Source organism: Rhea pennata, chromosome 2 (assembly GCF_028389875.1).
Source record: "Rhea pennata isolate bPtePen1 chromosome 2, bPtePen1.pri, whole genome shotgun sequence".
NCBI lineage: Eukaryota > Metazoa > Chordata > Aves > Rheiformes > Rheidae > Rhea > Rhea pennata.
In genome coordinates, this window is record NC_084664.1 from 73,676,314 (window position 1) to 73,704,233 (window position 27,920).

Here is a 27,920-nt window from a genome sequence, read left to right on the forward strand (position 1 = left end):
TACTGGTAACTTTCCTTCTAACTTCTTCACTTTTTATCTAAATATTTTCTCTTTCACTTTCATTTCAGCTGATCTGGAAATTCATTGTTGGAAGTGATTTCTTCAGGACTTGTTTGCTTACTGCATCTGAATATTCTGGACAATCCATTAAAATAAGTGAAGCTTTCTGCTTCTATCTCTTGTACTGTCTGTGGTGAATGCCCCCAAGAAAGGTCTATAGTCTGGAGTTTTCAATAGGATTAAGCAGCAAGTTTTTCCTCAAACACTGAGCGCATAGTGTACATAAGTGTCATTCGGTTCTGACACAGTTCAATCTTCTATGAAATCAAACAGATCTAAGCAAAGGAAGTTCTAAATGGAAACTTAATAAAATGAATTTAAAAGCACATAAGCTAAGAACTAACTGTTTAAACAGAAAGCAGGAGAACCTAAAAATAAAGCTTGTTTTTTTCATCTTCGAGGAAGTCTTCAACAGTTCTTGGAGAGGGACGTATGGGAATAACATTCTGATAAGCACAAAACACTGATTAAATCCTGGAGTGAAACATGGCTTTGCTTCCACATCAATTTGGAAACTGACAGTAACGGTGGCTGAAACATTCGTGCCAGTAAACCTCTGTTGGTATTTTCACTACCACATTTGCTGTATCTAGTTTTGGTAAGGTTATGAAAAAACATTATGAAACAGTTACGAGGAAAAAAAATGCAGTTTTGCCTACCCTATCTCTGCCAGTGTTGCTAAAACAGTTTAATTAGCACAAATTTTATTTAGAAATTCTACATTTTGATAACCCTTACAGAGTCATCACAAAAGCTAAGAGGAGGAATAAGATAATCACCTTACTACACATATGAAAGTGAACAAATAAAACTATGGCATAAAACCTCCAGAGCAGCAAAGTAAAAATCATCAAATGCTAAGAATCTTAATATAGCATCTGAAGCATCCTAATTATAAATCAACACTAATATAAAACTGGCTGCATACAGAAAAGAATACTGAAAGATGATGATAATTTCTGGTTGAAAACAAGAAGAGTCATATCTGTATAAAGTGCAAGTAATCATACACAGGAAAGAAGCAACCAATTAACTCCAGAGCAATTATTAGTACAGTATAATATCTCCATTTAAATCCATTTAATGGATTTTAAATCCATTAAAATCTAATAGTGTTTCAGAATGTCTTTGATTCAGTAAGTAACTATAAAAGGAAAATTCGTAATTGCCCTTAGATACTTCTCTCATATATATGACAAACAGATGAACTGGTACCTTGAGGACTGACTTGATAAAGTTCCTCATTAACAACAAAATGTCATGTTTATTTGTAAGGGATGAAAAACCATGAAAATCAAGAAAAAACCCTAAAAGATCCAATTATAAAAAAGGTACATAATTGGCATTATCTATAATACACACTATATTACTGGAATCAAGTAAATAATCCACTTTTTCTTTTTTTAAGCTAACATGCAGAGAAAAATTAGCCTCATCAAGACACTTAAATACAAGAACAATCAAATGACCACCAAGAAGTCCTCAAAGTATGTGAATCTTCAAGCTGAACTATGATAATTCTACTTTGTATTACACAGATTAGAGTTGCATCATTTTCCTACCCAGAAAAACACAAGGTTGTTAAATTCTAAAACAGTAAGACTGTTACATCAAATTTTATAGCTACATTTGCCAAGTGTAGAATAAGATCCTATGAAAAACAGCAAATTATTTATAAATATGAATAAATTCAGAAGACAGTCATTTTACAGACTGAGGAATACTGATTCTTAAAGCAGATTTTGGCAGAACTGATAAAGCTAGGTTCCTATTTCTGTCTGTATATAAGGACATGACTTGTATACATATCAGTATGCTTACCTCATGAAAATGACAGGCCAAATGTTTTTCCCAAGGCTGCACATGAAGTCTGTGCCAGTAGGACTTGATTTGCAGTAAGCTGATATAGAGGATTTTCTTTTAAATGAAGTTGTGCTCTGTTTCATTCCTCACATTCCTCCACGTGCTTACGTACATACTGGAAATGGGGACAATACTAAGTGCAGTTCTCCATGATCTTTTTGAGAAAGCTCTGCAAGGTCTCAAATGTGTGTGTGTGCACATACATACATATTTATTTATATATGTGTATGTATACTGCAAGCTCTAAACCTTGTAATACTAAAAAACACTGAAAAAGGAAGAGAACATTGAATTTTTAAGTCTTCTTCCTCTGAAATATTTAAGACTTAGTAAGTGTTAAAGGAGAAAAAACTATTTTCTAATGTGATTAAAATTCATGATGATGCTCTGCTTTTACCATATTATCAGGCTGAAATTTCAAAACTCTGAGTCACTTCTTCACACAAACTTTTTTACAAACGCTTCATGTTCTCAACTCCTCCAAGAACACAAAGAATCCACCGCACACACCACCTAAATATTCCTCATCTTCACTGCAATCATAAAACTAAAGCTATTTTTACAGTCTCAGTGGCCAAATGGCCAAGGTAGGCAGAACGGTAAGCTGACGATACAATGCAACTGCTCGCATGGGAACAGGCAGGACTATCGAAATACCCAGTGACACTGCACTTCCCTCATGCCGCCTGTTACCCAAGGCCTTTACAACGTCCCGGGCTGAAGCTGAGTTCAGGCCCCTCTAGTATTTTTCGGGAGTTTTGTTCAGCCCAACCTCCCTCCTGGATGTGTGCACCCACGAGTGTTTCCTTTCGACAGCTGTGTTACAGCCATCCACAAACCAACTGCGTTAGGTCGGACAAAGTATGGTAAACCTTCCGCGGGCGCGGCTGGTGAAGCCGCCCGAGCAGAGCAGGGGCCGTTCGCGAGCGAACTGCGGAGAGGAACCGTGTCGAGCTCGCGAGCGCTGCTCTGCCGGGCTGTGCCCAAGGCCGGCAGGGATGCTGCAGCGGGCGAGAGCCACGCAGCGGGCAGCGGCCTGAGAGGCGCTCCGCGGTCAGAACGAGGCCCCGGACCGGTAATGGCCGCGAGTCCCGGGACAACCCCGTGAGGTTGTTAAAGACCCCAAGCGGACGGGGCTGCAGTGCCTTGGGTATCCTAAGCGGGACTCGCGCTGCCAGCGGCCCTCACGGAAGGAGTTAATCCCGCCAGGTGCAGATGGCGAAGCTGTAACGCGCCCTCCCTCCTTCCCTCCCTGTGTCCGTCCCTAGCGCGGCATCCGCACGCCGTAGCTCACCTCGACCCCCCCCCCCCCGCCTCCTCACGCCACCTCCCCAGGCCCCTCCCCTCGCCGCGCTAAGGAAGGAAGGAGCCCCCGCACCTCCTGGGATACCTGCTAACGCCCGCTCGCCCCCGCGCTGCCAGGGCACGGTGGCCGCCGTCCGCGTGCACGAGGCAGGCGGGGCGGCCGTGGCCCCAAACTACGTTTCCCGGGGTGCTCCGCGCAGCGCGGCACCCGGAAGTGAGTGACGGAGGCGGGAGGTGCGGGGCGCCGCGGTGGAACTTGTCCGGGTGTTTCCTGGCGACGGGGGAAGTGAGGCTCCGCCGCTGCCGCGGACAGTAGGAGCCGCGTTTCTCCCCCTCCCCCCTCCCGGGCGCCTGATCTACCATGAGACCCGCTATTTTCCTGCTCTTGCCTGAACCTGGCTGTGTCTTTCTTCTTCTGGTGAGTGACCGGCTCCTCCCCGCCCCCTCTTCCTACCCTTTTCTTCCCCGGCGCCCCCCACCGCCCGCGAGCCCCGCTCTGCTCGGCCTGGGGCGAAGGAGGGGCTCGAAGGCGGCCTGGCTGGCGGGGCCACCCCCGCGGGGAGACGTCAGGCTCTTCCTTCTGTCCTGTTGCCGCCGACGCCCTCCTGAGCGTAGGGGAAGAGCTTGAGGCCGGCTCTGCCCCCGGTGACACTCCCGCACCTGCGGCGCAGCCCCTCTTCGCGGGGGCGAGGGTGTGACCGGGGGCTGGCAGCGGCCGGCACCTGCCTGGCGGCGGCGGGAGGGCCGCGCGCGGCGGCTGCGGGAGCGACCGGTTGGCCGGGTGCGGTGTTGTGGCCGCGGCTGATAGGCTGCCCGAGCGGAACGGGTCGGCCGTGCCGCCGGGGGGCGGGGCCGCGGGAGCCGCCGCGGGCGCGGGTCGGAGGCCTGGCGGGTGGCGGGGCCCGGCCCCGGCTGCAGCGCGGCAGGCAGTGTCGCGCGTCCCTTTCTCAAAACCGAAGAGAAAAAGTGAGGGATGAGGGAACAGCGCTAATGAGGAGCCGCGGACGTGTGTGGTCGGCACCGCTGCAGGAGCCATGACTGCAGGGAAGCGATTTCCAAACCGGCTTTGACTTAACTGTTTCTCTGCAGAGACTGTGTATTATGCGTCTTTAAATTGTGCCTCCATTGAACTCGCGAGAGCTGCCTTCCTCTGGTAGAGCAGAGACAGCAAGGGGAGCGTGCAGCGTGACTACGGCAAAGCGAGCCGTTTGCATACGGCTGCTGGGCAGTGGACTCTGTCTGCCTTTCATTCGAGCATGTGGAGTAAAGAAACCCACTCTTAGCTTAGTTGTCAAAGTTGAACAAAGTTACTGAACTGACTTGCCCAGTCAGGGGAGTGGTGAAGTTTGTCTTCAGCTGTCAGATTGCAGCACTTTTTCAGGCAGGCATTACATGTGGGACCTAAGCTGCCTTCTGGATTTGGACACACGCAGCTCTTTACAGAAATGCAATCGCTGATGCGTTTTGTGAAGATAAGTTGACTGAATTTTTGTTTAGGCAGGCCAATATAGTAGTTTTACTTTTAGATTTGTGTTGGGCCAAATTCAGACCCTTTCATAGCATAAATGACTTACAGAGCTAAACAGGACTTGTACAGATAAGTTTTACAGGATTGGTTCTTAAGATATTAAGTTGTTTAGTCAAATTATTTTAAACACTTGAGAGTGAAATTGGTCAGAAAATGAAGGAATACTTGGAGGCAAAGGTAAATAGATCCTCGAAGATCCAGAAAAAAAGTATGTAGTGATATAACTAACTAATAAATCAATTCAGCTCTTGTTTCCACGTTTTAATGAAAGTACTTGTTACCCCTTAGAAACGTGTGCTTCTTCTATCTGGGTAGTTCTTGATTAAATTATTATAAACTTGCTGTAGTTTCACATTTTGTAAGTATATAAGCTGGTATGGTTTGAAAAAACACATTTAAGTATTTACATGTGTTTACATTTACATTAAGGTATTTACATGCAGACGTCTATTGTGTTTTGGCTTATTCTATCAGAGACTAAACTGAAGAAGCTAGTATATTCAAGTCATCTGTGTATTAAAACAACAGTACTGTTGCTTATGTGCCACACTGATTTTCACCATTGTTTTAACTACAGATTCTAATGAGATGAAACAAAAAATATGCACTGTCACTTAGTGTAAAGGAGCATGTAAACACAATTTAAATAGGCAAGTACAAGTCTGAAGAAGTGGTTGTAAGATAATAAAAGTGTTTTTCTTCATAATACAGTCAGTGTATGCAAATTTAATGTGCATCAGTTAGATCTATGTGTCTACTACAAACAGATTATGGCTAAGGTCTGAAAATTCCCATTTTTAGTTGCTTGTTTCTTTGTGCATGGGTTATTTTTACCAATTTTTAATGTGATTAAAAGTTGCTACATATACGTAAAACTTTAAATACAGATTGGAATTTTTTATAATTACACGTAATATTATCTGAGTATTTCTCCAATATCATATCGAACTTGGCCCTTTGTTGAAAAGTCACTAGCTACATACAAGCCAATCATTCTTTTTGATAGATCTCCTAAGAATTTTGGAAACTTGTCCCAAGCAGATTTGGGGAGGAGGAGATACTTTTTCTTTAAAATAACTGTGTATACTAGCTTTCCTGTGACATTTGAAGAGTTTTGTTAGTGTGTATTCCTAATTCCCTTTAAAGTTCTGAAAACTTCCTGTTTTTTTTTCCTCTCATGGACAGCCTTGAAGACTTAGGACCAGCCATATAAGTGGTCAGTGGTAAGGTTCTACTTTGCATCCAAAGGATACACTGTCTATACTTCTTAGTGTGACCATTGGCAGTTTGTGGATAAGTTAGCTTATTAGCATATGTCAGTGGTTCCTAAAACAGAATGCAATGGTATATAGTGATGGAAGTTTACTGGGCTTACTTAGTCATCAAATTGGGGGAGGAAAAAAAAAGTATCAAAATTTTGGGGTAAGTATATTTTTGTTCTACACTGCCTGCTCAGGCATGCTCCTCTGATGGGAAGAACCTGTTTGGCATGAAAAAAGCCAATTTTTTCATGTTTATTGGCTTTATCTCCAGGGGTTTGCACGCAGAAAATATTACAAACTGTTTTTTGTGTTCCTATACAATGCTTCTCCCTGTCTGTGTCCTTATTATGTTTCTAAATGTTCAAAGCAGATAACCAGAAAGAGATTATAAAATCTAATGAACTTGATATATTCTGATTTGTATACTAACTCTGACTCCCTTGCTGACCTCCTAAACGATTGTACAAGATAGTTTTTCTCCCAGTGCTTCCATTTCCCCAGACTTCCTAGGGAACCAGGCTTCCTAGGTTTCCAAAGAGGGGAAGAGAAAACAAGAAGAGTTATAGCATATTAGGAAAGCACTTGGTAGGAGGACAGTATTGCGTTGCAGAGATTTCATCAGACTTTTGGTCTCACTCTTATATATATAAAAATTTTAACTTTTTTCTCCTGATCTTACTGAAGGTGAATTCTTAGGACGGAGATTGCAACACAAAGCAGTGCAGGGATACCCACCAGTCCCAACACAGACCTTTTCCTCCCAACTATCATTGATCTCATGTGTAGCGTTGTACTGGATCAGAGTGAGGCTGCTGTGAGGGGGTCAGTGGCTGGAGAGATGGCAGGGAGCATATAGGCTAGCATCAACCCTGGTTGTCTTATACCAGAACTGGAGTGGAAGGATGAGCAGCATACAGCACAGGCTGTAGAGGATGCTATGTAGCTGGTTCTAAGACTAGAATCAGAGATACATAGTAATGTCAAGTGGCACTTGGCACTCTTAGATTAATGTCTCTGCCATGTTGATATATTGCTCAGTACTAGCTACGACAGACCTTTAAGACAAAACCCAAGACAGAGGAATAAATGCTGACGAGAACAAGACCTAATTCTTCTCTAAGGCAAGGTGTGGTTCTTTGGCTTTGCACTTACCAATCGTTATTTGTGTTTGCCTCTATTTGCACCGGTGCATACTTGGTTTATAAAGAAAATTGCAGAACAAGAAACTCAATGGAGTGTCAAGGAGTACTTGCTTGTCCTGCATGTGTATGACAGACATTTGTTGTATTTCTTAATGCTCTCTTGGGAGGCATGGGTGCACAGTGTCCCTGAGGAATAGATCTGAATAGAGAGAACCACCAATTGATGGGGGGGAGGGGACGGATTTTTTTTTTCATTCTTCCCCCCCCCCCCCAGTAACTATAAGAGGATTTCCCAATTCTTGCACTTCTATCTGTGAAGGCTTATTGCATTTCAAAACACTGCTGTTACACATTTTTGTTACAGTTTTTTGGGGAAAGTGGCCTAGATAAGCCTAGAATGTCTTTTTAGTACAGTCAATAACACTTCTTGAAGAACATGTTTATGTCCTCTGATATTCTGGAAATCTGGAGTGTTATCTGAATCATAAAGTTTACCTATTTTTCCAGTAATTAGTAGAGTGCCTTCACACACAGTTACTGTGGAAGCCTCGGGTATGTTACACTTATGATTCAGTGGCTACACAGTATATGGTTGTATGTTTTTCCCAAACTGATGCAGTTTTTCATCACTAGATAACATTTTATGTTATGGTTGGGGTTGCACTACAATTTTCTAAGTTCAGTGACGCTTTCATAGTGTTATTATATAGCAAAGCAGTTGTAACTGGTTAAGAACAGTGTCTTAGAATTCACTGCCTAGTTCTTCTGAAATTCCTATTAACTGAGAAAATACTGTCATATTTCATTGCAACTGCTTTTCCTGTCTTGTTAAATGACACCAAATAGCCAAGTTTTGAAAGTAAAAAAGAAATAAAATGATGTATTTTTAGTTACATAGTGTAATAAGTAGTAAATTGCTCCAAGAAAGGTTGGACACTCTGCACATTTTACAATGTGTAGCACGTATTTCTGTGCATTTGACTCTCTCTGCATTCATATTCTGGAATCCTGTTCAAAATGAAGTATTCTGAATGTGGGTGTTAGTCAAAGATTGTAATTGAATGCAAATTCAGGCCAGTGAGCCTTATTTGATAAAAGATGTCCTCTTCTGGAGTAACACAGGAGTTCAGAGTTCTGTACACCATCAGAGGTACACTCTAAAGAAAAAATAATGGTTAATTGAGGAATTTTCCCTCCTAGGGAAAATAAAATAGGAGAAACTTAAATTCCATTCTTCTTGCTGTTCCATGATGTGATTGGCAAGTTCCCCGTTCAGAGCACTTGAGAGGGAAAAGAGAAGAAAAAACTGAACTGTTTCATCATGCAGAAGACTGAGATGATTCTGGAAGATGTATAAATGAGTTACTGACAATGATGTCAGAAATGCTGTTGGGGGCAACTGAAGAACTCTGTAGTGACATTTCTTACCTTCATTTTCTTTTGATACCTTTAAAGAATATCTCTTCCTTAATCTGCTTTTGGTTTTTGTCAGGAGAGCTGTCTTGAGCAAGAGACTGATCTTCATACAGCTAAGTGCTTGGGGAAAATAGCATACTACTGGTGATTTTTATAATGTGTCCAGTTCAGGCAAGGTGAGCCTTCTGGATTTTTGCTACAGTCTGGCTTGGGTTTCTTGGAGGCAACAAACTCTAACTATTACAAGTCCTCTGTGCGTGAGGAAAGCTCTGCTTGCTTCCCCTGCAGCAGGTCTCTTGAGATAGTAGCTATTTGAAACCAAAGCAGCTGGCCCAGCTCCTTATGTTGATGTTCATGTGGCATGAAGGGGGACATGCATACTTTTCAGATATTCCCTTGGGTGTATCTTGGCTTTTCTTTTCTTTTTTTTTTAACCTTAATATAAGAGTCTGTGGGAGGTAGTTTACTTGATGGAAGAGGAGTTGTGTCTCATGAGAAAAGGAAGTGTACAAATATATTGTAAAATGTTTGTGCAAATTTCTTCAAAAGCTCTTCAATGAGTCTGGAGATATTTTCCAGTAATATTCCTTCAATAAAGGAATGTTTTGGATGCATTAGCAAAAAAAAAAAAAAAAAAATTTTTTTTTGAGAGCAAGTTCTGTCCTCTCAATGTTTTAAAGGAAAAACATTTGAGAATTCTTTAAATAGAAGCAATAGAGTATTGATATGACAGCCTAAATGATGTTTTCTTCCAACATGCTAAATGAGAGAGAGCTCCTCTGAGAAATATAAGAGGGATGAGTTTATTGCAGTGAATTCGGAAAGGAAGTGATATTATGCCTTTGCACTTCCTTTCCTCCCTGATGTGTCTTCATTTATCAGAAGCTTGCTAACCATTGGTAGAAACATACATGATTCCCCCCCCCAACTGTTCGTTAGTCAAGCTATTTGCTCATATAATCAAATAAAAATTGAATGTACATATCTATGATTTTTTTTTATGTACTAACACTTTTGTTTTTCTGTAAAGTTATCACTGTGTTCAACATTACTTCAAAATACTTCTTTCACTTCTAATTGAGGATACTGATATAGAATGCTATATTTTTCCAAACCATGTAGAACCATGTCTGAATTAAATTATGATCTGGTGATTACAGGAAGTGCCTACTCATTCTTGGTGACTAAATGTATTGCAAAAGAGTTCTCTAACTTCTTCCTTTTTTCCTGTGTATTCTACTACTGAGAAACTGACTACCCTGATAATACAGGCTAAGGAACCATTCATGCAATTAAAACATCTGTGCAGTTTCATTACTGTGTCTTCCAGATGAGCATCTGTTATCTGCAGTCTCCTCTAGGAGTCAGTGTATAAACACCTGGAAGCTCTATCATACACACACACACAATTTATTTTGAATTCAAGTGATCCCCTGTGCTCTTCCTATAGCTGGTAGTACACAAACACAGTTTTGTTGGTTGCACTTGTATTAAGCAAAATGCGAAGTGTGATAGTATGCATCTCAAGCCAAACACTGACTGAAATAATGGAAGGAATGAAAGCAGTGAGAAAAATAAATGAGGATAGAATATCATACATGGTATCTAAATGCAGGTGTTCTATACATATCTTTATGAACTATTTGGTTTTTTAGTAAATGCAGTAGACTTGTTCATCTGCTTTTATTGTGTTGTATGTTTTGGATTTCTTACTTTGCCTGTTTCTTGATCTATATTGAATTGTCTATGCCAAGAAAACTTTTGTAAAGGGGGTCTTACCGCTGCTCAGAGGAAGACTAACTTAAATGAGGTTGCTCAGGGTCTTTTCCTGTTGAGTCTTGTTATCTCCAATAGGTTCAATAACCACGGTTGGCACCTGTTTCTGTGTTTGACCAAACTCCATGTAAAAATTTTATCCAAAGATCTATTCAGAATTTCCCTTCCTACACTGTGTGTCCATGGCCTCTTGTCCTACAGCTGTGCGTCTCTGAGAAGAGTATGGTTCTGTCTTCTCTATAACTTCTGGCTAGGTAGCTGACAACAACAGTAATACTTCCTTTTAGCTTTCTCTTCTCAAGTCTGAGGCTTAGCTGTCTGAACTTCACCCTGTATATCCGGTTCTCCCGCCCCTATTTATCTTGGTAGTCATGTGCTGCACTTCACTCTAGTATGGTGATGAACCCAAAACTGGACAGGATCCTCCCCCAGGTTCTTTTCTGCAAAGCTTTCTATCCAGTTTCTACCCAGAAAGTTTTCTATCCAGTTGGCTCCCAACCTGTATGGGATTATTCTATCCCAGATGTAGGACTTGCCTTTATTGAACTTCATGAGGTTACCATCAGGTCATTTCTGCAGCCTGCTCAGGTCTCTCTGAGTGGTAGATCTCCCTTCTAGCATGTCAGTCCCTCCCCCTGACCTCCATTTGGTATCAGGAAATTTGCTGAGAATGCATTCTGTTCCATCATCTCAGTCATTAATAAAGACAAAAATATTGTTCCCCCCTGTATTAATTCTAGAAGAACATGACTGAAGACTAGATAAATGTTGGACTTGGTACCCTTGACTACAGACAGCCCTTTGAACCCAGCAGTCCATCTAGTTTGTTGCTAACCTTATAGTCCACTCACAGCTAAATTGTTGAGATATGAACTGGATAAGGATATTGTGAGAGACTGTGTCAGAAGCCTTACTAAAGTCAATATAAATATCATTCTGTATTCCTTTGTCTAAAGAGCTAACCTTCTCATTACAGAAGGCACTTGGGTTGATTTACTCTCGATTTAATCCTTTGAAACCCGTAATAGCTGTTCCCAGTCACCTTCTTGTCCTTCATATGCCCAGACATAGCTTCCAGGAAGAAAATTTCCCCTGTAATCCTTCTGGGAATGCAGGAAGATGCATTCCATCTGGTTCAGTGGACTTTTGTATATGCTTCCTAACTTGATCTTCATCTCATGTAGGTAATGCTTCTTTTCCCCTGGACTTTGCCACTAGACTCAGGGATGTGGAGGGCCTGAGGACAGACCTCATCAGAAAAAAGAGAGTTAAGGAAGATGCAGACAAGGAAGACCTCAACCTCTTCTGTGACCTTGGTTACTAGGTCCCCTACCCACTGAGCAGTGGGCCTACAGCTTCCTTACTCTTTCTTTTGCTGCCACCATATCTGTGAAGCCTTTCGTGTTACCCTTAGCATCTCCTTCCAGTTTTAATTCCAGATGAGCTTGGGCATTTCTAATTTTATCCCCTCCTGCTCAAGCAATGTTTCTATACTCTTCCCAGGTATTCCATTTTTACCTCTACATTTCTGCATGCTCTCTTTTTTTGTGGTTGAGTTCATCCAAAGTTCTGTGTTAACCTATGCCTGTATTCTACCATGCGTATTTGAGTTTCTGCACAGTGAAGTGAATTATTTTTGCGCTTTGAAGAGGTTATCCTTGAAAATCAACTGACTTTCCTTTTGTCCTTCATGGGCATGTTCCGTGGCTTGTTATTAAGACCTGAGTATCTTTGGTTCTTGCTATTGTTTTTCTGGGGTTTTGCAATGTACATGTTGCTGTAAAAACATGAGTATCTTGTTTCTGAAAATCTCTGAAAGGAGATTACCACACTCTTAGTTGCTTTAGTTTGGGATCAGAATTAAGGATACTTGTAATCTCCAGATTAATTAGTGTATATGGTTTGCTGCATTCAATTTAGAAAGGAAGATGCTGATTTTTGAAGATGGTGGAAGTGAGAGAAAGGATTGTTACGGGTTTTATTTTGACCACCGAAGCTTTCTGTCATAAATAGCATTCATGAAATTTGAACCTGATGCAGAAAATGAAGTCATAGAAATGGTCTAGTAAATTATCTCATTTCTTCGCATACCTTTTGGTGTCAGTGTATCTTTAGTCTTGCCTGGCTTTAGCATCCATTTCATCCAGGAACATCCAGGGGGGTGGGGAGGGAAAAGACATCTTTTTTTTAAACATTTGTGGAAAGAACTGGGGAGAAGTAGTAATCTAATTTCTGTTGTCAGATAACTGGCAGTAAAGCTTATAGCTCATCTCCAAGTGGATTCATATGGCAACTGGGCGTAAATTGGAGAGAACTTGTTCTGTAGGAATTCTGCAATATAGTGTGTGTTCAGAGAGGCAAGAAATAGGTGCCTATTCCAATGTTCTTGAAAAGAAAAACAACATCTGTGATAGTGTTTGCTATTTCCTATAACTGTCATGTGATTGTGAAGTGATAATATAATTAACTTTTTCGAGGGTTTCATGAATGCAAAGCATTTCAATGATGTATGCACATCTGCAATCCCAAGAGCTTTTGTTTTGTTAGTTGCTATCACTTGCCTCCCTCTGCCTTTTTTTTTTCTTTTAAGGGTTCATTGAAATCCCCTTTCTTAAATATTGTTGGAAAGACTTAGCCCCTGAATTCTTTGCCAGTCACAAAAATGATGGATTTTCATAAATCCATGTATTTTTTTCTCCTCCTTGTTAAGTCAATTCCTTTGGACAAAATGAGTGAAAGACAAATTGGTTGCTTTACAAAGGTGATGAAGACAGTATGTGGTGCAGAGGGTGAACAGTTAGGGGTTCTTTCTAACTGATGATCCATTAATTAGTGAAGGGAGCTCAGCAAGTGTGTGCATCTCTCAGGAATTACCTTTGACTGACATTTAAAACTGCTTTGGTTAAGAACATCTAATTGCAGGGGGCTAGGGCTTTTTCTTTAAATAATGTTTTATTTTTCCATCAATACAAGCCAGCAGAATTTAACAGTGTAAATATGTACATATGAAAATAATCAGTGTTACATAGTTGTTAAATATTCTTTTGAAACAGACCAACACATAGTTGTGATACCTTGCTAAGGATTTTGGTAATAATTTTGGTTACTGTAATTAACAGAAACCAGTCCTGTATTTTAAGAACAGCATTTGCCTACCTTGAGTAACTTCTGTGAATATGTGAAATTTATTCTGGTTTGATCTTAAGTTTTCTTTTGTTAACATATAGAATATTAGAGTGCATACTGATTTGAGTTTGGAATTAGTGTTGACTAACTGCTAACACTGAGTAGAATCAAGTCTGAAAGGCAAATTTAAGTGATTCTTTGTGTCTCGAGTGATCAACATTGCTACCTGTACATAGTTTATCCCGATGACAGATTAACCACATAGTCAGCACTTACATGCATGAGCTGGTTAATTGCAGAACTGGTGTGTCTGATATTTGCTACCAGTTCAAGCACTGCACCATGTGAACATGTTAATACTGTTTCTAGGACTTGTCTGGAATACCCTGAAAATTTTTGTGGAGTCAGCACATACGCCAGCAGTGGGATATCTGTGTATCATGTGCTTTGGTGCATGCCATATCATCTGTGACATATATGTGCTGTTCCCTGCATTATTTGCTATTCTACCATCCTGAGTAATCCAGGATAAATTGACTGCATATGTCTGACTGCTCAGAGTGGAAAAAAAATTGCTCTTACACAATTTTAAGTTATCCACTCATTCTTCAAGATGTAACTTGCAGGTGCAAATACAGTCCCAAAGGTGAATTCTTCTCTTTTGATCCTCACAGCAGTGCTTTAAATAATGGTCTTCTGTGTAAGATAGTAAATTGATTAGTTGTAAACATGCATCTTATTTTTTTTTCTCATTTAAATTGGGAACCTTTATAATGCTAATATGTATATTAGGATGCAACTGTGGAGTAGTATTTTATTACTGCTCATTTTGGAACACATTTATCCTCTCGTGCCATTCTAAGGTAGCTGTTCATTAATATTGACTTAAATGGTTATGAGGCAAAGCATTTATATACAAAAGCTGGTGGGTTATCAGTGAAATTTATATATTGTAGTATCTGTAGGCTGTAGATTTCTGTTCTGTGAAACAGAAATTTGTGGAATACGTGTCACAAACTTGCCTAGAATGATGAAAAGGAAGTCATCTGAGTATGATAAATAAAGATAATGTTTTAAGTAGATTTAGACTTTTCTAAAATTGAGAGTTCTGATGTTAAGGAAATGGGAAGCTGATGTAACAACCCCCCCCCCAAAAAAAAAAAACTTCATGTTTTCGAAAACTTTAATTCCAAGATGTTCTTGATTTATTTTTGTGAGGGAAGGAGGGGAGAGCAGCAGCAACACAACAATGAATCTCAAATGTTTTTAAAATACAGGCAAAATTTTGATGTTATGGCTATGTTGTATAATACTGACTTGTCTTTGATAGTTGCACAGAATCTTAACCTCCTGCTGAGATGTGATGAGGTCATCTGAGGAAATGTAATTTCTCAATCATGTTGAAGGAGGAAAAAAAAGAGAGAATCTCAGTGGTTTTGGAAGTACTATTGCTAAGAATTCTAGATCTTAGGCCAATAAATAGGGACAGTTGTGTGAATACTCGTGAATGGGTAGTTCTGACTTGAGACTGTAGGGAATAGCATAGCTGTGTAATTCTAAAAGGGGAAGAGAGTAAGAATTTACGGTGAAGTACTAATTGTCATATACTTCTCTGTATTGAGAATATTGCTGCTTTATTATGTGCTCAAAGCAACAACTATTAGAACTAAAGGAAGATGAAGAGAGGTAGTTACGCTAGTCTTTTTTTCTTTTCTTTTGGTACACTGGGTAGGGAGAATGACCCTAGCTGTTTATTTCACTTCTTAAGTACCTTGGTAATCTATTAGTTATTTTACCACTTTCCTTCTCCCACCTCCCATGCCACAGGTGCATTGTTTAAAGCAATGTGGTGATGTGAATGTGGATAAGAATGCTCTGTTTCTAGCACTGGCTTCTCACTAGCAAACATGCACTGGTTTGTGGCTTACTATACTTGTAGTTGACCTTGGGCAGAGCTCCTGACTACTTTCATTTTGGGGAATAAAAAATGGACCAGGGAGAGAGTAATGTGTTTCCAAGATGTTACCACCCAGAATCATAAATGGGAAATTATATCTGTCAAAGTGCGAATTTCTCAAAGGTTAGAATACACTTCTGTTATGCCACCAGACTGCTGTTTTTTTATTGAAACTGCTTATGAAGTATTTCTGTTAAAGAGGATTCATTTATACATGTTTATGACAGCCCTTCTATTTAAAATTTGCATTTGAAAAGTTAGTAATTCATATCCCCTTTTAAAACAAGTTTCATCTTGAAGGGTAAGACTTAACAAGTTTGTTACTGCTTAAAATCGTTATGTGTCTTTATATCACAAAGAGATGCGATAACTGGGTGTTTTGAGGCTGAAGAGCAAAAATGTGTTCAATATTGGAAATAAATTATATGGTTAATAAAAAGATAAGCAATTAAAGATTAATAGATAATGAAATCGAGCATTTCATTTGAATTGATTTGTTTTGTTGAGCAGCAATTCCAGTATGAGTTAAAATCCACTGTAATTAATATTCAATAGAAACAGTGTGTGTGTGTGTGTGTGTTATTTTAAAGCAGGACAATGTGTGTATGCAGCAGATACAGAAACTTCAGTTTGCCACTCAGAGCAATGGTTCAAATCTAAATGGTGTGGGAAATACCATTTTTGGTGAGAACTGCAGCTATTCTTAGCTTCTGCCTCCAATGCCTCATGCATTAAATGAGCAATTCTAAATTGTGTTGACATTTCTTCCACTGAATACCATAAAATCTTTGGTTTCGTCTTAATTCCTTTTTTCATCCCTAGTTTAAGACTGCACAATGTACTGACAAGTATCATTCATTGCGTGTTCTGCAGTGACCCTGTGTATAAAGACTAGAATAAAGAGCACAAAGGATTGATGGAAATCATACTTAGTAACAGAATAGTATGTTGCTTTTTGTAGTGATACATGTGGATCTCAAAACACAGGTAATAAGGGTTATATTTAGACTTAGCTATTTAAATAAAATGACAGAGCTTCTTCTGCATCTTTACACATCAAAATTATTTCCTGAAGTATTTTAAGTGTAAAAATGTCTCTGACTTACCTTAAAATGTGTAAAGTATTGAGAAATGGTTTGCATTTCAAGATTATTTATGTCATCTGTGGCATATAAAGAATGAAATTCCAACTGCAATCTCCAAGAGCAAGTTTAAAGTCAGTACTGTGAATCTTTTTGTTAGTGACTTTTGTGCGTAATAACAAATGCCTAAGTAGAGAAGAGGTCTTTTTCTTTGACTCAGTGAAAAGAGGCAGCAAACTCTTCTGCTCTACTTACTTAACAAAGCTACCTCCTTGACAAGACCTATGGAAATTGTCCTTTGTTTTGTGTTTCTGTGTCAGCCTTTAAAAAGTTCAGAAACTTCAGAGTATTGGCTTTCATAAACAGCAGTGGTTATTGATTTGTGCTAATGATTTTGGAGATTTCATTTGTATTTTAGATTCTTTATTCTTTCTTGAAATGAATCATTGCATTGTGGCCAGGTAATCACATCAGCTGGTAGCTACGTCAAGTAAAGAAAAATAGGAAGTGCATGAGTTAAGATAACGTGAGTTTTTTTCTTTCCTCCCCTACAGTGCTGCACAATTATGTATTTTTTTATACTTGACTAGAAAAACACACTTGATATTATATAAATATTTTGATATATATGCACAAAAATTAGTCGATCTTTTGATTTGTGTCAGGAACAAACATTGACATGCAGGAAAAAACACTGACATGTTACATAGCTAACTATACTCTATGTAAAATAAGACATTTTAGTTTTACGTTACTCCTAAAAACTTATTTTATCGAAAGATATGGTAGATCACCATGCCCCTTCATCCTCAGTGTCAAACTTGCGGCTTCTCAGTAGAGTACTTTCTTTTGGTTCAAACTTTTTTCTGAATCTTCTACTTTTAATTTTTGATTTTTAATTCCAGACAGAAAGGTGAGCATAAGGTGTTTGGTTTTCTATTAATTATGATGCTTTCAACTTCACTTCCATGTCAATACTTTACTTGATTTTTTTTTCCTTGTAGTGCCTTATAATGGGTGTTCATGTGAAAAACCTGAAAATAAATGTAAAAATATTTTAAAATATTTAGAATTAAGATGATCTTTGTGGTAATTTTAAGAGGAGTTGCTTCTTCATCATACAGAACAAAAAGTTCCTGTTTTGGAGAAGTCCATAGAGTCCTTCTGGCCCTAGGTGGGAACACAGCCATAGATGTCTTTAGAGGAGGGAGCCTGTGAGGGTAGCACAGAGCCACAGGCTTAGTGAGAACAGGAAAATGGGAGCCATTTTGAAAGGTGAGATTTATTTTTCTGACAATAGCTTCTTTGTATACTTTGTTGAAACAGTTTGGAAGAGTTGTCAAAGATGAGCGGCTGATATGAATTCCAGGGTGGTTTAAAAGAATATTTATTATCTTAAAAAGAAACTCTGCATAAACTTTCAGTGATCATGAAATTTCAGATTTTCCATAAGTTGTAATTCATTGCTGAAATCTTCAAAATACTGGATGCTTTTTATATATATATATATATTTTCTTTCATCCAAGATCCATAAGTATTTTCCAGCAGAGGTGCAGATGTTGTGGTTGTAAAGTGAATTTAATTTTATTGACAATAGTCTTTTTCCTTAGTTTTTCACAGATGCTTCCATCTTCCCCACCCTCATAGTTGTCTTTGAACCCTCAGGAGTTCATAGGCAACAGAATTAAAAAGTACTGCTTCACAGATTTGGAGACTTTTTAACTCCCACTTTACAGGCAGCTGATTTATTAAACTTATTTACGTATCAGTCAGTAGTTTGACTTGCATATTCATAGTAAATGCATAGTATCATAGAAAGGCAGTTTTGATTTTTTTTTTCAAGATGTGTTGAATTTTTCTTTAAAACCACATGTAAACACTTGTGATGCAAAACGCAGAGCTGGAACTCTGATTGTATGCTTCTGCCTACTGTTATTTAGCAAAAAAAAATACCCTTTTTTTTCCTTCTTTTTCCTCAAACAAAGCTGCAATGAAAACTGAAGCTTACTTAAATATTACTTTCTGGTAAGTTCATATATAAACATTGCTATTAAAAGTATTATACACAAAAGAACCAAAGTGATTGCATGCCAAAAATGTTTTAGCGTGGTTTATAAATATAGTAGAGCAATTAGTGTATAAAATAAAGGAGGAATTCTGGCTTCTTGTGTAAGCATAAGAAGCATTGCAAATAAGATACGCAGATTCAGAGTTTTAGTAAGGCCCTGGAGAACTGAATACATGGCTTTAAAGCTATGAAACAGACTTCAGGTTCTTATTTCTGAAGGACCACCTTATTATAAATTTTTCTGTTCATACACTGGGTATGTACCCAGTGGTAAGTAATGGATAAATATCTTTATATCCTTTGGAGAAGTCTGAACAGTTGCTTGTAAGAGGATATCTAAGATGAGGAAAACTGTGTTACAGCCTTGACTGCAGATTGTCCTTTTTCCTCTAGGCATAGAAGAGAATGGTTGAGGTTGGAAGGGACCTCTGGAGATCATCTAGTCCAACCCCTCTTGCTCAAGCAGGGTCATCTAGAGCATGTTCGACAGGGTTGCATCCAGGCAGGTTTTTGAATATCTCCAGAGAAGGAGACTCCAGAGAAGCTCTCTGGGCAACCTGGTCCAGGAGTCTGTCACTCACAGTAGGGAAGTTCTTCCTTTTATTCAGGTGGAACTCGCTGTGTTTCAGTTTGTGCCCATTGCCACTTGTCCTGTCTCTTGGCACCACTGAGAAGAGTCTGGCCTCATCTTTGACACTCTCACTTCAGGTATTTATAGACATTGATAAGATCCTCCCTCAGTCTTCTCCTCCCCAGGCTAAAGAGGCCCAGTTCTCACAGCCTTTCCCTCCTAAGAGGTATGCTCCTTTCTTCTAATCATCTTTGTAGCCCTACACTGGACTGTTTCCAGTAGTTCCATGTCCCTCTTGTACTGGGGAGCCCAGAACTGGATGCAGTACTCCAGATGTGGCCTCACCAGGGCTGAGTAAAGGGGGGATCACCTCTCTCGGCCTGCTGGCAACACTCTTCCTAATGCACCCCAGGATACCATTGTCCTTCCTGGCCACAAGGGCATATGGCTGGCTCATGGTCAACTTGTCATCCATCAGCACTCCCAGGTCCTTCTCTGCAGAGTTACTTTCCAGCAGGTCAGCCCCTAGCCTGTAGTGCATGGGGGTATTTCTCCCTAGGTGGAGGACCTTGTTAAACCTCATGAGGTTCCTCTCCAGCCTGTCCAGATCCCTTTGCACGGCAGCACAGCCTTCTGGGGTATCAGCCACTCCTCCCAGTTTGGTGTCATCAGCAAACTTGCTGAGGAGGCACTCTGTCCCTTCATCCAGGTCATTGATGAAGAAGTTGAATCAGACTGATGCCTGCGGAACACCACTAACTACGGACCTTCAACTAGATTGCGCTCACAGCCCTCTGAGCTGTGCCATTCGGCCAGTTCTCAGTCCACCTCACTATCCACTCATCTAGCTCACACTTCCAGAGCTTGCCTAGGAGGTTGTTGTGGGAGACAATGTCAGAAGCCTTGCTGAAGCCAAGGGAGACAATATCCACTGCTATCCCCTCATCCACCAGCCAGTCATTCCACCTTAGAAGGCTATCAGATTGGTTAAGCAGGATTTCCCCTTGGTGAATCCATGCTGACTCCTCCTGATCACCTTCTTATCATCCACATGGTTGGAGATGACATCCAGGATGAGCTGTTCCATCCCTTTTCTGGGATGGAGTTGAGCCTGACTGGCCTGTAGTTGCCTGATTCCTCCTTCTTGCCCTTTTTGAAGACTGGAGTGACATTGACTTTCTTCTGCTCTTCAGGCACCTCTCCAGTTCTCCACGACCTTTCAAAGATGATGGAGAGTGGCCTAGCAATAACATCTGCCAGCTCCCTCAGTGCTCGTGGGTGCATCCCATCATGGCCCATGGAACTGTGGATGTTAATTTTGCCCAAATGATCTCTAACCTGATCCTCCTTGACCAAGGGAAAGTCTTCCTTTCTCCAGACTTTCTCCCTTATCTCCAGGCTCTGGGATTCTTGAGTTAAGATTTAGCAGTTAAGACTAAAATACCTGAATATCAGAATCTCCAAATATCAGAGTTAGCTGAGCTGAAAATGTATTACAGGTCTTAGCTCTGTGACTTCCTTTTTAAGAACTGCATCGTGTCCTTTCGAGCTCTGATTTAAACTTTTTTTTTTTTTTTTTTAAGACAGTGCTGCTTAGATTTTTTTTTTGCCTAAGACTTAAGCTTTGAAATTGTGTTTAGAAGCATAGGCCTGTTAATAGCTTTATGAAAAAATATGATGTGTCAAGCTGCACATCATGATTTAATTTTCATCTTTGTAATGTACTTTTTGAATGAACATCTTACATGTTCTAGTAATACTTTACAGGATGTTAGGAGCATAAACCTCTTCATTTTTCTGAGGAACTTGAACGCTATGGTAACAGGCCATTGAGGTATCTCTATGGCTGTGAATCATTCCCGATCCTGAATGTCACAAATGACAATAATCCTGCATCTTCTTTTCATGTGTATGAAGTTCAGTCGTAGGAACTACTCATTGTAAGGTGATTTTTTTTTTTCCTCGTTTGAAGTGTAGACTCAAGTCTGCTTGGAATTTCAAAGATACCATCATAAATTGTGAATGCATGAATGCATTTTTTTTTGTTTCCAGCTTTTTCATCAGCTAAGAATTATTCAATATTCATAATATCTGCACCTGCATCAAGTACTTCTGTCAACTTTTTTAAAAAGGGAGGATGTAACAAGAAATGAGGAAAATCTAAAATCCCACCCTTTTTAATAAAGTAGTATGTCTACCTAACTCTGTCTAGTTGTTACAGCACTGTTTAGCCTTGATAGATGTTTCAATTTTGGAATTAATTATCCAAAGAAGTAAGTTTTCTTTTCTAATATATATATTATCTGTATTTCAGTTCAGTTAGTTTTTTATCTCTGTTCCCATGGAAGTTATAACTGCATTGCCTAAATTTATTTTCAGTAGCTTCCTTTGATTTTTTTTTTTTAATTTATTTGATTAAGTTTAAGCTATGACTTTTGGAAAAGAAATTGAAAAAGGTTTTGGTATTTTTGGTACCAATTTAAACATTGCTCTGAATATTAAATATAGTTCAGAAATGATTGTCTTTTGAAACAATATGGTTTTGTCAGATACTATTTATTTTTAACAGCCTTTATTGCTGATAGAAACCTTATTTAATCAGTAGTTTGGAGGTGGCAGTATTTAGTTAATCTACATTATGCAAATGTTCAGGTAGATTCAGGAATATATTTATCCCAGTTAAGCGTTAAACTGTTCTCAACTGAGAGGGTGAGTTATGTCCTTTTTTCTTTTTCTCTACTGTTGTATATTTGCTGTTCTGTCTCTTCTGTGAGCTTTGTGGTTCGCTGTAAGCGTTTTGGGAATGCTACCAGTGAGATGTTCTTGATGGATGTTTCTGAAGACAAGCTTCAACGGCTCTTACAGTCGCTATTGCTTCAGTGCTGTAGAATTTGTATCACTGCATTGCAAGCTGTAAACCCTTCTGCTTCTTGCTGTCACTGAGTTTAATGAAGATCTCACAACAGCATCAGATTAGCAGTGTTCATAAAGAAAAATGTGCGTAGGGATGGAAAGTCAACTGCGAAGTCCTGTAGGGCTGAGACTTCAGGTAGTAACTTCAGCATGTCAGTCTAGATTAAAAGTAAAACAGAGCTGCTTTCCAAACAAAAAATGATTCTGTTGTAGAGGAGAGAGACAGTTTACATATGTGCCTTCAGGATTTAGAAAGTTTAGCAAGTAAAAATGAAGACTCTTAATACTGACGGCATTGTAGATGGAATGTTCATTATCAGTCACAATGTTTCCAGAAATAATAATTATCTGTATTCTCCAGAGAGTTGGCTTTAAAAGTGAGGACCTCTGTCTGACGTAAATAATGAAAAACTGAATTACAGCAGACCTATTTTTTCTTCTTGTGGTTTTAAAACTCTTCCATGCATTGTTTGTTAAATTGCTAGACTTTTCTGTAAGAAAATGGCATGTAAAATATAATTAATTTGGGAGTGAAGTGTCCCTAAACCTATAGGCCTATCGCTTCTACTCAGTTACCAATTAGAGAACTGATAACACTATGGTTTAGTGACATAGGTTTCGCTAACTACTCTGAATAACCTGTTGGTTTTGTTAATTGGATGTATGCAGTGGCTATTGAACCACAGCATTGTCAATAGGTGATCAGTTTGTAGATGGTTTTTTATTTTCTTTTTGAGAAAAAGATAGGAAGTCTGACATTCTAAGTCAGAGGTCCTCCTTTAGTGGCTGAATGGAATAGTTTTTCTCTGGGCAAGGCTGCTTGTGTAGCCATGGGTCATATGTTGGAAGAGGGAGGGTAATATTAGTCCCCTTTTGAGCAGTGCTTTGAGGTTTTGCACTGGAAAAAGAAAATCAATATAAAAGTCAGCTATTTTTTATCTATTCCTCAGAGGTGACCAGTATAGACAGGCTCCCTCTAGAACTAGGTAAGTTATTCTTTGAGTTGAAGTGAGTTATTCTGTTATCAGAGCTGCAAATTCTGTCCTTCCTTGCGTTGTTTTAAAAGCTGTTCCTCATGCAGCTGTCCACTCACTGATACTTACCAGAAGTTAACCTACAGATTTGAGGGGAAAATTCTGAAGAAATGCCTGTGATATCACTGCATGTTTTTAAAAGATTTTATGAATGGGGGAACTGAATCAGAAATACTAAGATTTCTATATTAAGCTTCCTAACAAAAATGCAGAGTAATCTTCAGAAACTTCCAGGAAATTGAACAAATATATTCCTGTTTTATTTGGCAGAATATCTGATGACAGGAGTGCAGATATATGTATGTCTCTTCCTCTTCTTCATTTCTTCCTCACCCGACCATATAAACTAAATTTTATTTTTGAATATGCATTGTTGTTGGTTTTATTTCTCAGCAGTGTATTCTGTATAAGCACACATAATTTCTGTACTTATTTGTTATAGTCTATATTTTGTTTTGTCTTTTTTAATGCAGACTTAAATGTTTAAGAATATATTATAAATGCATCTTCATTTAACGTGCACTTTCATGCTTCAGTTTTAGTGTCTTAGTACTCAATTATATCTTTTTTTATTCTTCCTAGCAAACTTTCTTTCATAACTAGTTAGTTTTACTATCATATTTGAATAACTTAGGCATCTAAAAAGTGTAAAAATCTGAGAGCAACAGCATAGCATGCTAGAATCATATCGAAACGCAGTTAAATTTATCCAATATAAAGGCAGCAGTTGTTTTCGGGAATACTTATAAAACCAATTTTGCCTTTGAATTATTTTTGCAAGATAGCCTAGGATGCCTTCTTCAGCGAGTTTGTGGCTATCTTGTGAGGTTGGTTTGGAAAACTGTGTGTATATATATATATATTTTAAGTTATAAATGTAAATAGTTACTGTTGTGTCCTGATGTAGGCCAGTGAAATGCAAACTGCATTAATGCTGAAAGAGATATGGTACTTCTCAGTTGCAAGGAAGAACACTTTAGAAAGGTACAAGACAACAGTATAATACAACATAGCTTGGATAGATAGTATTTTAATAGCCATTTGCTTGGTAAAGGTCTTTAAAGATAGTACCTTTAGTAGTAGTTAATTTGATAGAAAGAAGTTAGGGCTGAGTTACCTACCAAGAAACAAGTTAAAATTAATATTGTGGCTTTATGTTCTTTAAGTGTTGGGATACTTTGCATTTTTAGTTCATATTTAAGTAATAAAGCAAGTTTACATTTAAAGGAAAAAGTTTTGAAGATCTTTTCGTTAGCTAGTATGTTTTTGAGAACGTGTTCTGTGCCTGTCTTCTGACAACCTGTGCAACTGACATTGAAAAACAATTTCCTCAAAAATATCTCGTTTTCTGCCCATGGATATCATTCACAGGCCTCATCAAAGATCAGACAATATTTTTGAAACATTGTAGCCTTTTAGCAATTTAAATAAGCATTTATATTCCTCATATTTAATATTAATAAGAGTAATATCATAAGTCCTCTCCCATCTCATGGGACAGCAAGATTACTGGGTCAAAAGGATGTACTTTCTTCCTTATGGGCAGTATCTGTTCAGCTGAAGTGAGCATTTTGTATTTATTGGCACTTCTTAATGAAATTTCTCTTTTCTTGAGTAGGCTCGAGGATGAATAGATCTACCTATTGTGAAGATTTTGCCGTCTACAATTATTTTGTCAGCATAAAAATGTTAAAAAATATTTATGAACCTATTCTGACAATATGGAATATTTCATGTTTTTAGTGAAAAAGTGGGTATTTTGATTAGCTCATGCTTTGTGTAGCTTTTGGGGAAAGAGGTTGTTAGTCTCAGTATTTTTCCACTAATGTTTAATATGGAGGGGCAATAGGATATACAACTTAATTTCATTTTCACCGTGAATATGTAAAGATGATTTGGGATCTCTATTTGAGTGGATGTGTTTTGTACTATATTTTTCTGCAATAGGAGTTAAGAAAACAATCAAAAATTTTATTCTTGCCATAAAGAAGTACTAGTTTTATTTTGTTTTTTTTTTCTTTTTTTTTTTTTTTTTTTTTTTTTTGTATGTAGCACACTCTAGTAGAGGATTTTATTGGTTAGTAAACCCCACACTTGACTTCCCAGTTAAATATTTGCATTGAAAGCTAAGGTGTATTGTAGCAATCTACAAATGAAAATACAGTTCCTATCCATATAAGTACATTTGCTAAATAGCATAGTTTGTTTTCTGATGGCAAATGTTATGCTTATCTATATTATATTTAATTTATGATTAGTTTATCATAACTAGCATATGTTAGATAAAAGATTTGTTTTAAGAAAGTAGAATTTTACAGTAGCAACTGTAAAACTGTAGCAGAAAATACTGTATGTTTAAGAAATTGGTATCTATTCAGTTTGCTGAATTATAAAGTGCTGAAGCTCCTGTGGAAAATACTTTCACCAAAGCCTATTGCAGAGGTTGTTTTCGGATTTGAATACTGATGCAGAGCTGTGGGCAGCAGCTAAAAAGTTTCCCATTTCTAGAGGCTTCTGTGGATTTTCCCTGTAAACAGGTATTATCCAAGATAATAATCAGGATTAGTAATCTGGTAGTCTTCAAGGATACAATCAGAGGCTTGGAGACCTTCTCACAGGATGACTGAAGCCCTGGAATTTACAGATGCATTTGTAGAGTGACCTATGGTTAGACTGGACGGTGACTAACAAAAGCTCATTGAGTTATACTGTTCTTTGTTAATAAAACTGTATTTCCACTGTTATTGTTAATCTAATTGCTAATGCTTCAATTATGTATGAATGTTACCTAATCAAACACTTGCATGAGCATGCAATTATATGTTGTTGCAAACAGAAACCTGGCGACCTCATTTCTGTGCTCACCTGACCCGTTGTTACAAACCCATCACCTTTCTAGCCCTGAGTGCCTCGCGTGGCAGTGCCACAGAGGTTGTGCCCCCATGCATCACTGCACTGATGCAGGGGAGGTACCTGTATTGATGGTGGCTGGCAGTTCTCATGCAAGTGCAGGTACTCATTGTTGCGAACCAGGGTCTACATGCATAGTTTCTCTGCACACAGTGAAGACAGGATCCTCTTTTTCTTCTTGCTGGTCAGCAGTCAGCTACACCGTGGGTATCAGCTTTCAACTAAGAGCCTTGCAGCTTGATCACTAGTTTTGTTTTTATACTGGTCATCTTAAAGCTACAGCTGACTGGGTTTATGCTTGAAATCTGCTAGAAACAAGGGAATGCTGTGCAAATTCCTCCACAGATCTTAGACTTGCATCTAATACTACAATCTTATCTTAGCCTGAGCAGCAACTGTGAGGCACTAATCCATGTTTTGTGTTATGGAAGCCAATGAGTTTTCAGCCTGTAGACCATAGACTGCTGTACAGGGCTAAGAAGGACTGAGTATGCTACACATTGGTCTAAATATTGGAAATACGATCAGTAGGATCAGTACCTTCACTGAGAAATGTTTAGTGAACCACAAATCAAGAGACTGAAAATGATTACTGCAAACTGACAGCTATTGGCAGTGTATTGCTGCAAAAGACATCCAGAATTTTCTAAGCTGATCTTAATGAAAGCAGACATCCATTATGTCTAGTCTTTTTGAGAGGCCAGTATTTGATACGCATTTGTACTGAATGCTAGAAAATTTGGTTTGACGTTGAATTAGTCTTGCAACGGATTGGAACCTGTGTCAAAAATCAGAATCTTAGCTGCTTGAACTGCTTCCTAAATCTAAGTCATATCCTTATCTAGTCAAACATTGTCATGGCCCTGGTATAGGAGAGAGGTCTCGGGTTTTTTTGTAAATACAGAGCAATCCTTATATCACAGTGTTACAACTGCTCTATGTGGCATTATTCAAGTGCTCTTTGTGTTTCCAGATGAATATTTCTTTGGTGTCTGTTGTAAAAGCAGCCATCGCCTCTGCCTCATCACAGGTTTTCTGTGCAGCTGCAAGGATTAAATCTAACGCTTCATGAATTTAGGTATTGTATATTTCATGTTCAGTTCTACCTCAGTGCAAAGACTAATTCTTCAGTTATCACTTGGAATCTCTGTTCTGTACTGGAGTTCTTGTTCAGCATGTATTTTCAGTTCTCTAGTGAAACCCTTCCTTTCACATCTTCTTCATCAGTTGAGAAATCACAGTCATGGGAAATACAGATTGGAAGGCATCTCCGTAAATCATCTGGTCAGAGCCCTGGTCCTACTTGGAGAAGGGATAACTTTTAGATCAGCTTGTTCAGGAAGGATACATTCATGTCCCAGGCCAGAATCTGTACTGTCCAGGTCCAGAACTCCTACGCTTACCTCTTCTGAAGTGAAAATAAACTGTAGCTCAGTGCCTGAGAATGTAACTCTCTCATCTGGAATACACCAGCAACTTGAACCCTTTTTTTTTTCTATCTGAGGTAAAAAGACTGTGCCTATTGCAGTGAATGTGACATCGTATTCTTCTGCATATTGCTGTTGTAGTTGCACTGACAGTACTACATGCGTGGCTTTGCAGTTGAATCATCTGACTGATGTGCTTTCTCAGTTTATAGTCTGACACATTTGTGCCAATTATATTCTAGAACTAAAGCAGTATCAAGAAAAATTACAGAAGGGGATAGAAAACTGTAATTAGTTTATTTTTATACATAAAAAATCTTAACAATAAGGAAAACGGAAGCAATTGTAAACTTTACCTAATGAGAAGCTTTTTTGCCAGACAAGCACTGTTAGTAATATGAGGAATTACTTGTCTTTAGGTAGAGCTGCTGTTCCTGCCTACTTCTGGGTCTTGTGGGATAATCAGATGACTAAAATGT

At 38.8% G+C, this 27,920-nt stretch overlaps 2 protein-coding genes across 6 annotated transcripts in view; one reads left to right on the plus strand and one right to left on the minus strand.

Annotated features, from left to right (window-relative positions):
* INVS (inversin) overlaps window positions 1–3,441 on the minus strand; it is a 108,555-nt gene extending 105,114 nt beyond the window's left edge. For 4 of the 5 annotated variants that reach the window (XM_062569729.1, XM_062569727.1, XM_062569726.1 and 1 more), the window contains exons 1-2: window positions 3,302–3,441; window positions 1,882–2,038 (exon numbers count right to left, since the gene is read on the minus strand). The gene's annotated coding sequence lies outside the window, so the exon portion shown is untranslated. The remainder of the gene's footprint in view (window positions 1–1,881; window positions 2,039–3,301) is intronic. The other variant, XM_062569724.1, reaches the window with a different exon arrangement.
* Window positions 3,345–27,920, plus strand: part of ERP44 (endoplasmic reticulum protein 44) — a 55,770-nt gene continuing 31,194 nt past the window's right edge. The window contains exon 1 of the mRNA XM_062569734.1: window positions 3,345–3,646. Coding sequence (XP_062425718.1) covers window positions 3,590–3,646 — 57 coding nt within the window. The 5' untranslated portion in view covers window positions 3,345–3,589. The remainder of the gene's footprint in view (window positions 3,647–27,920) is intronic.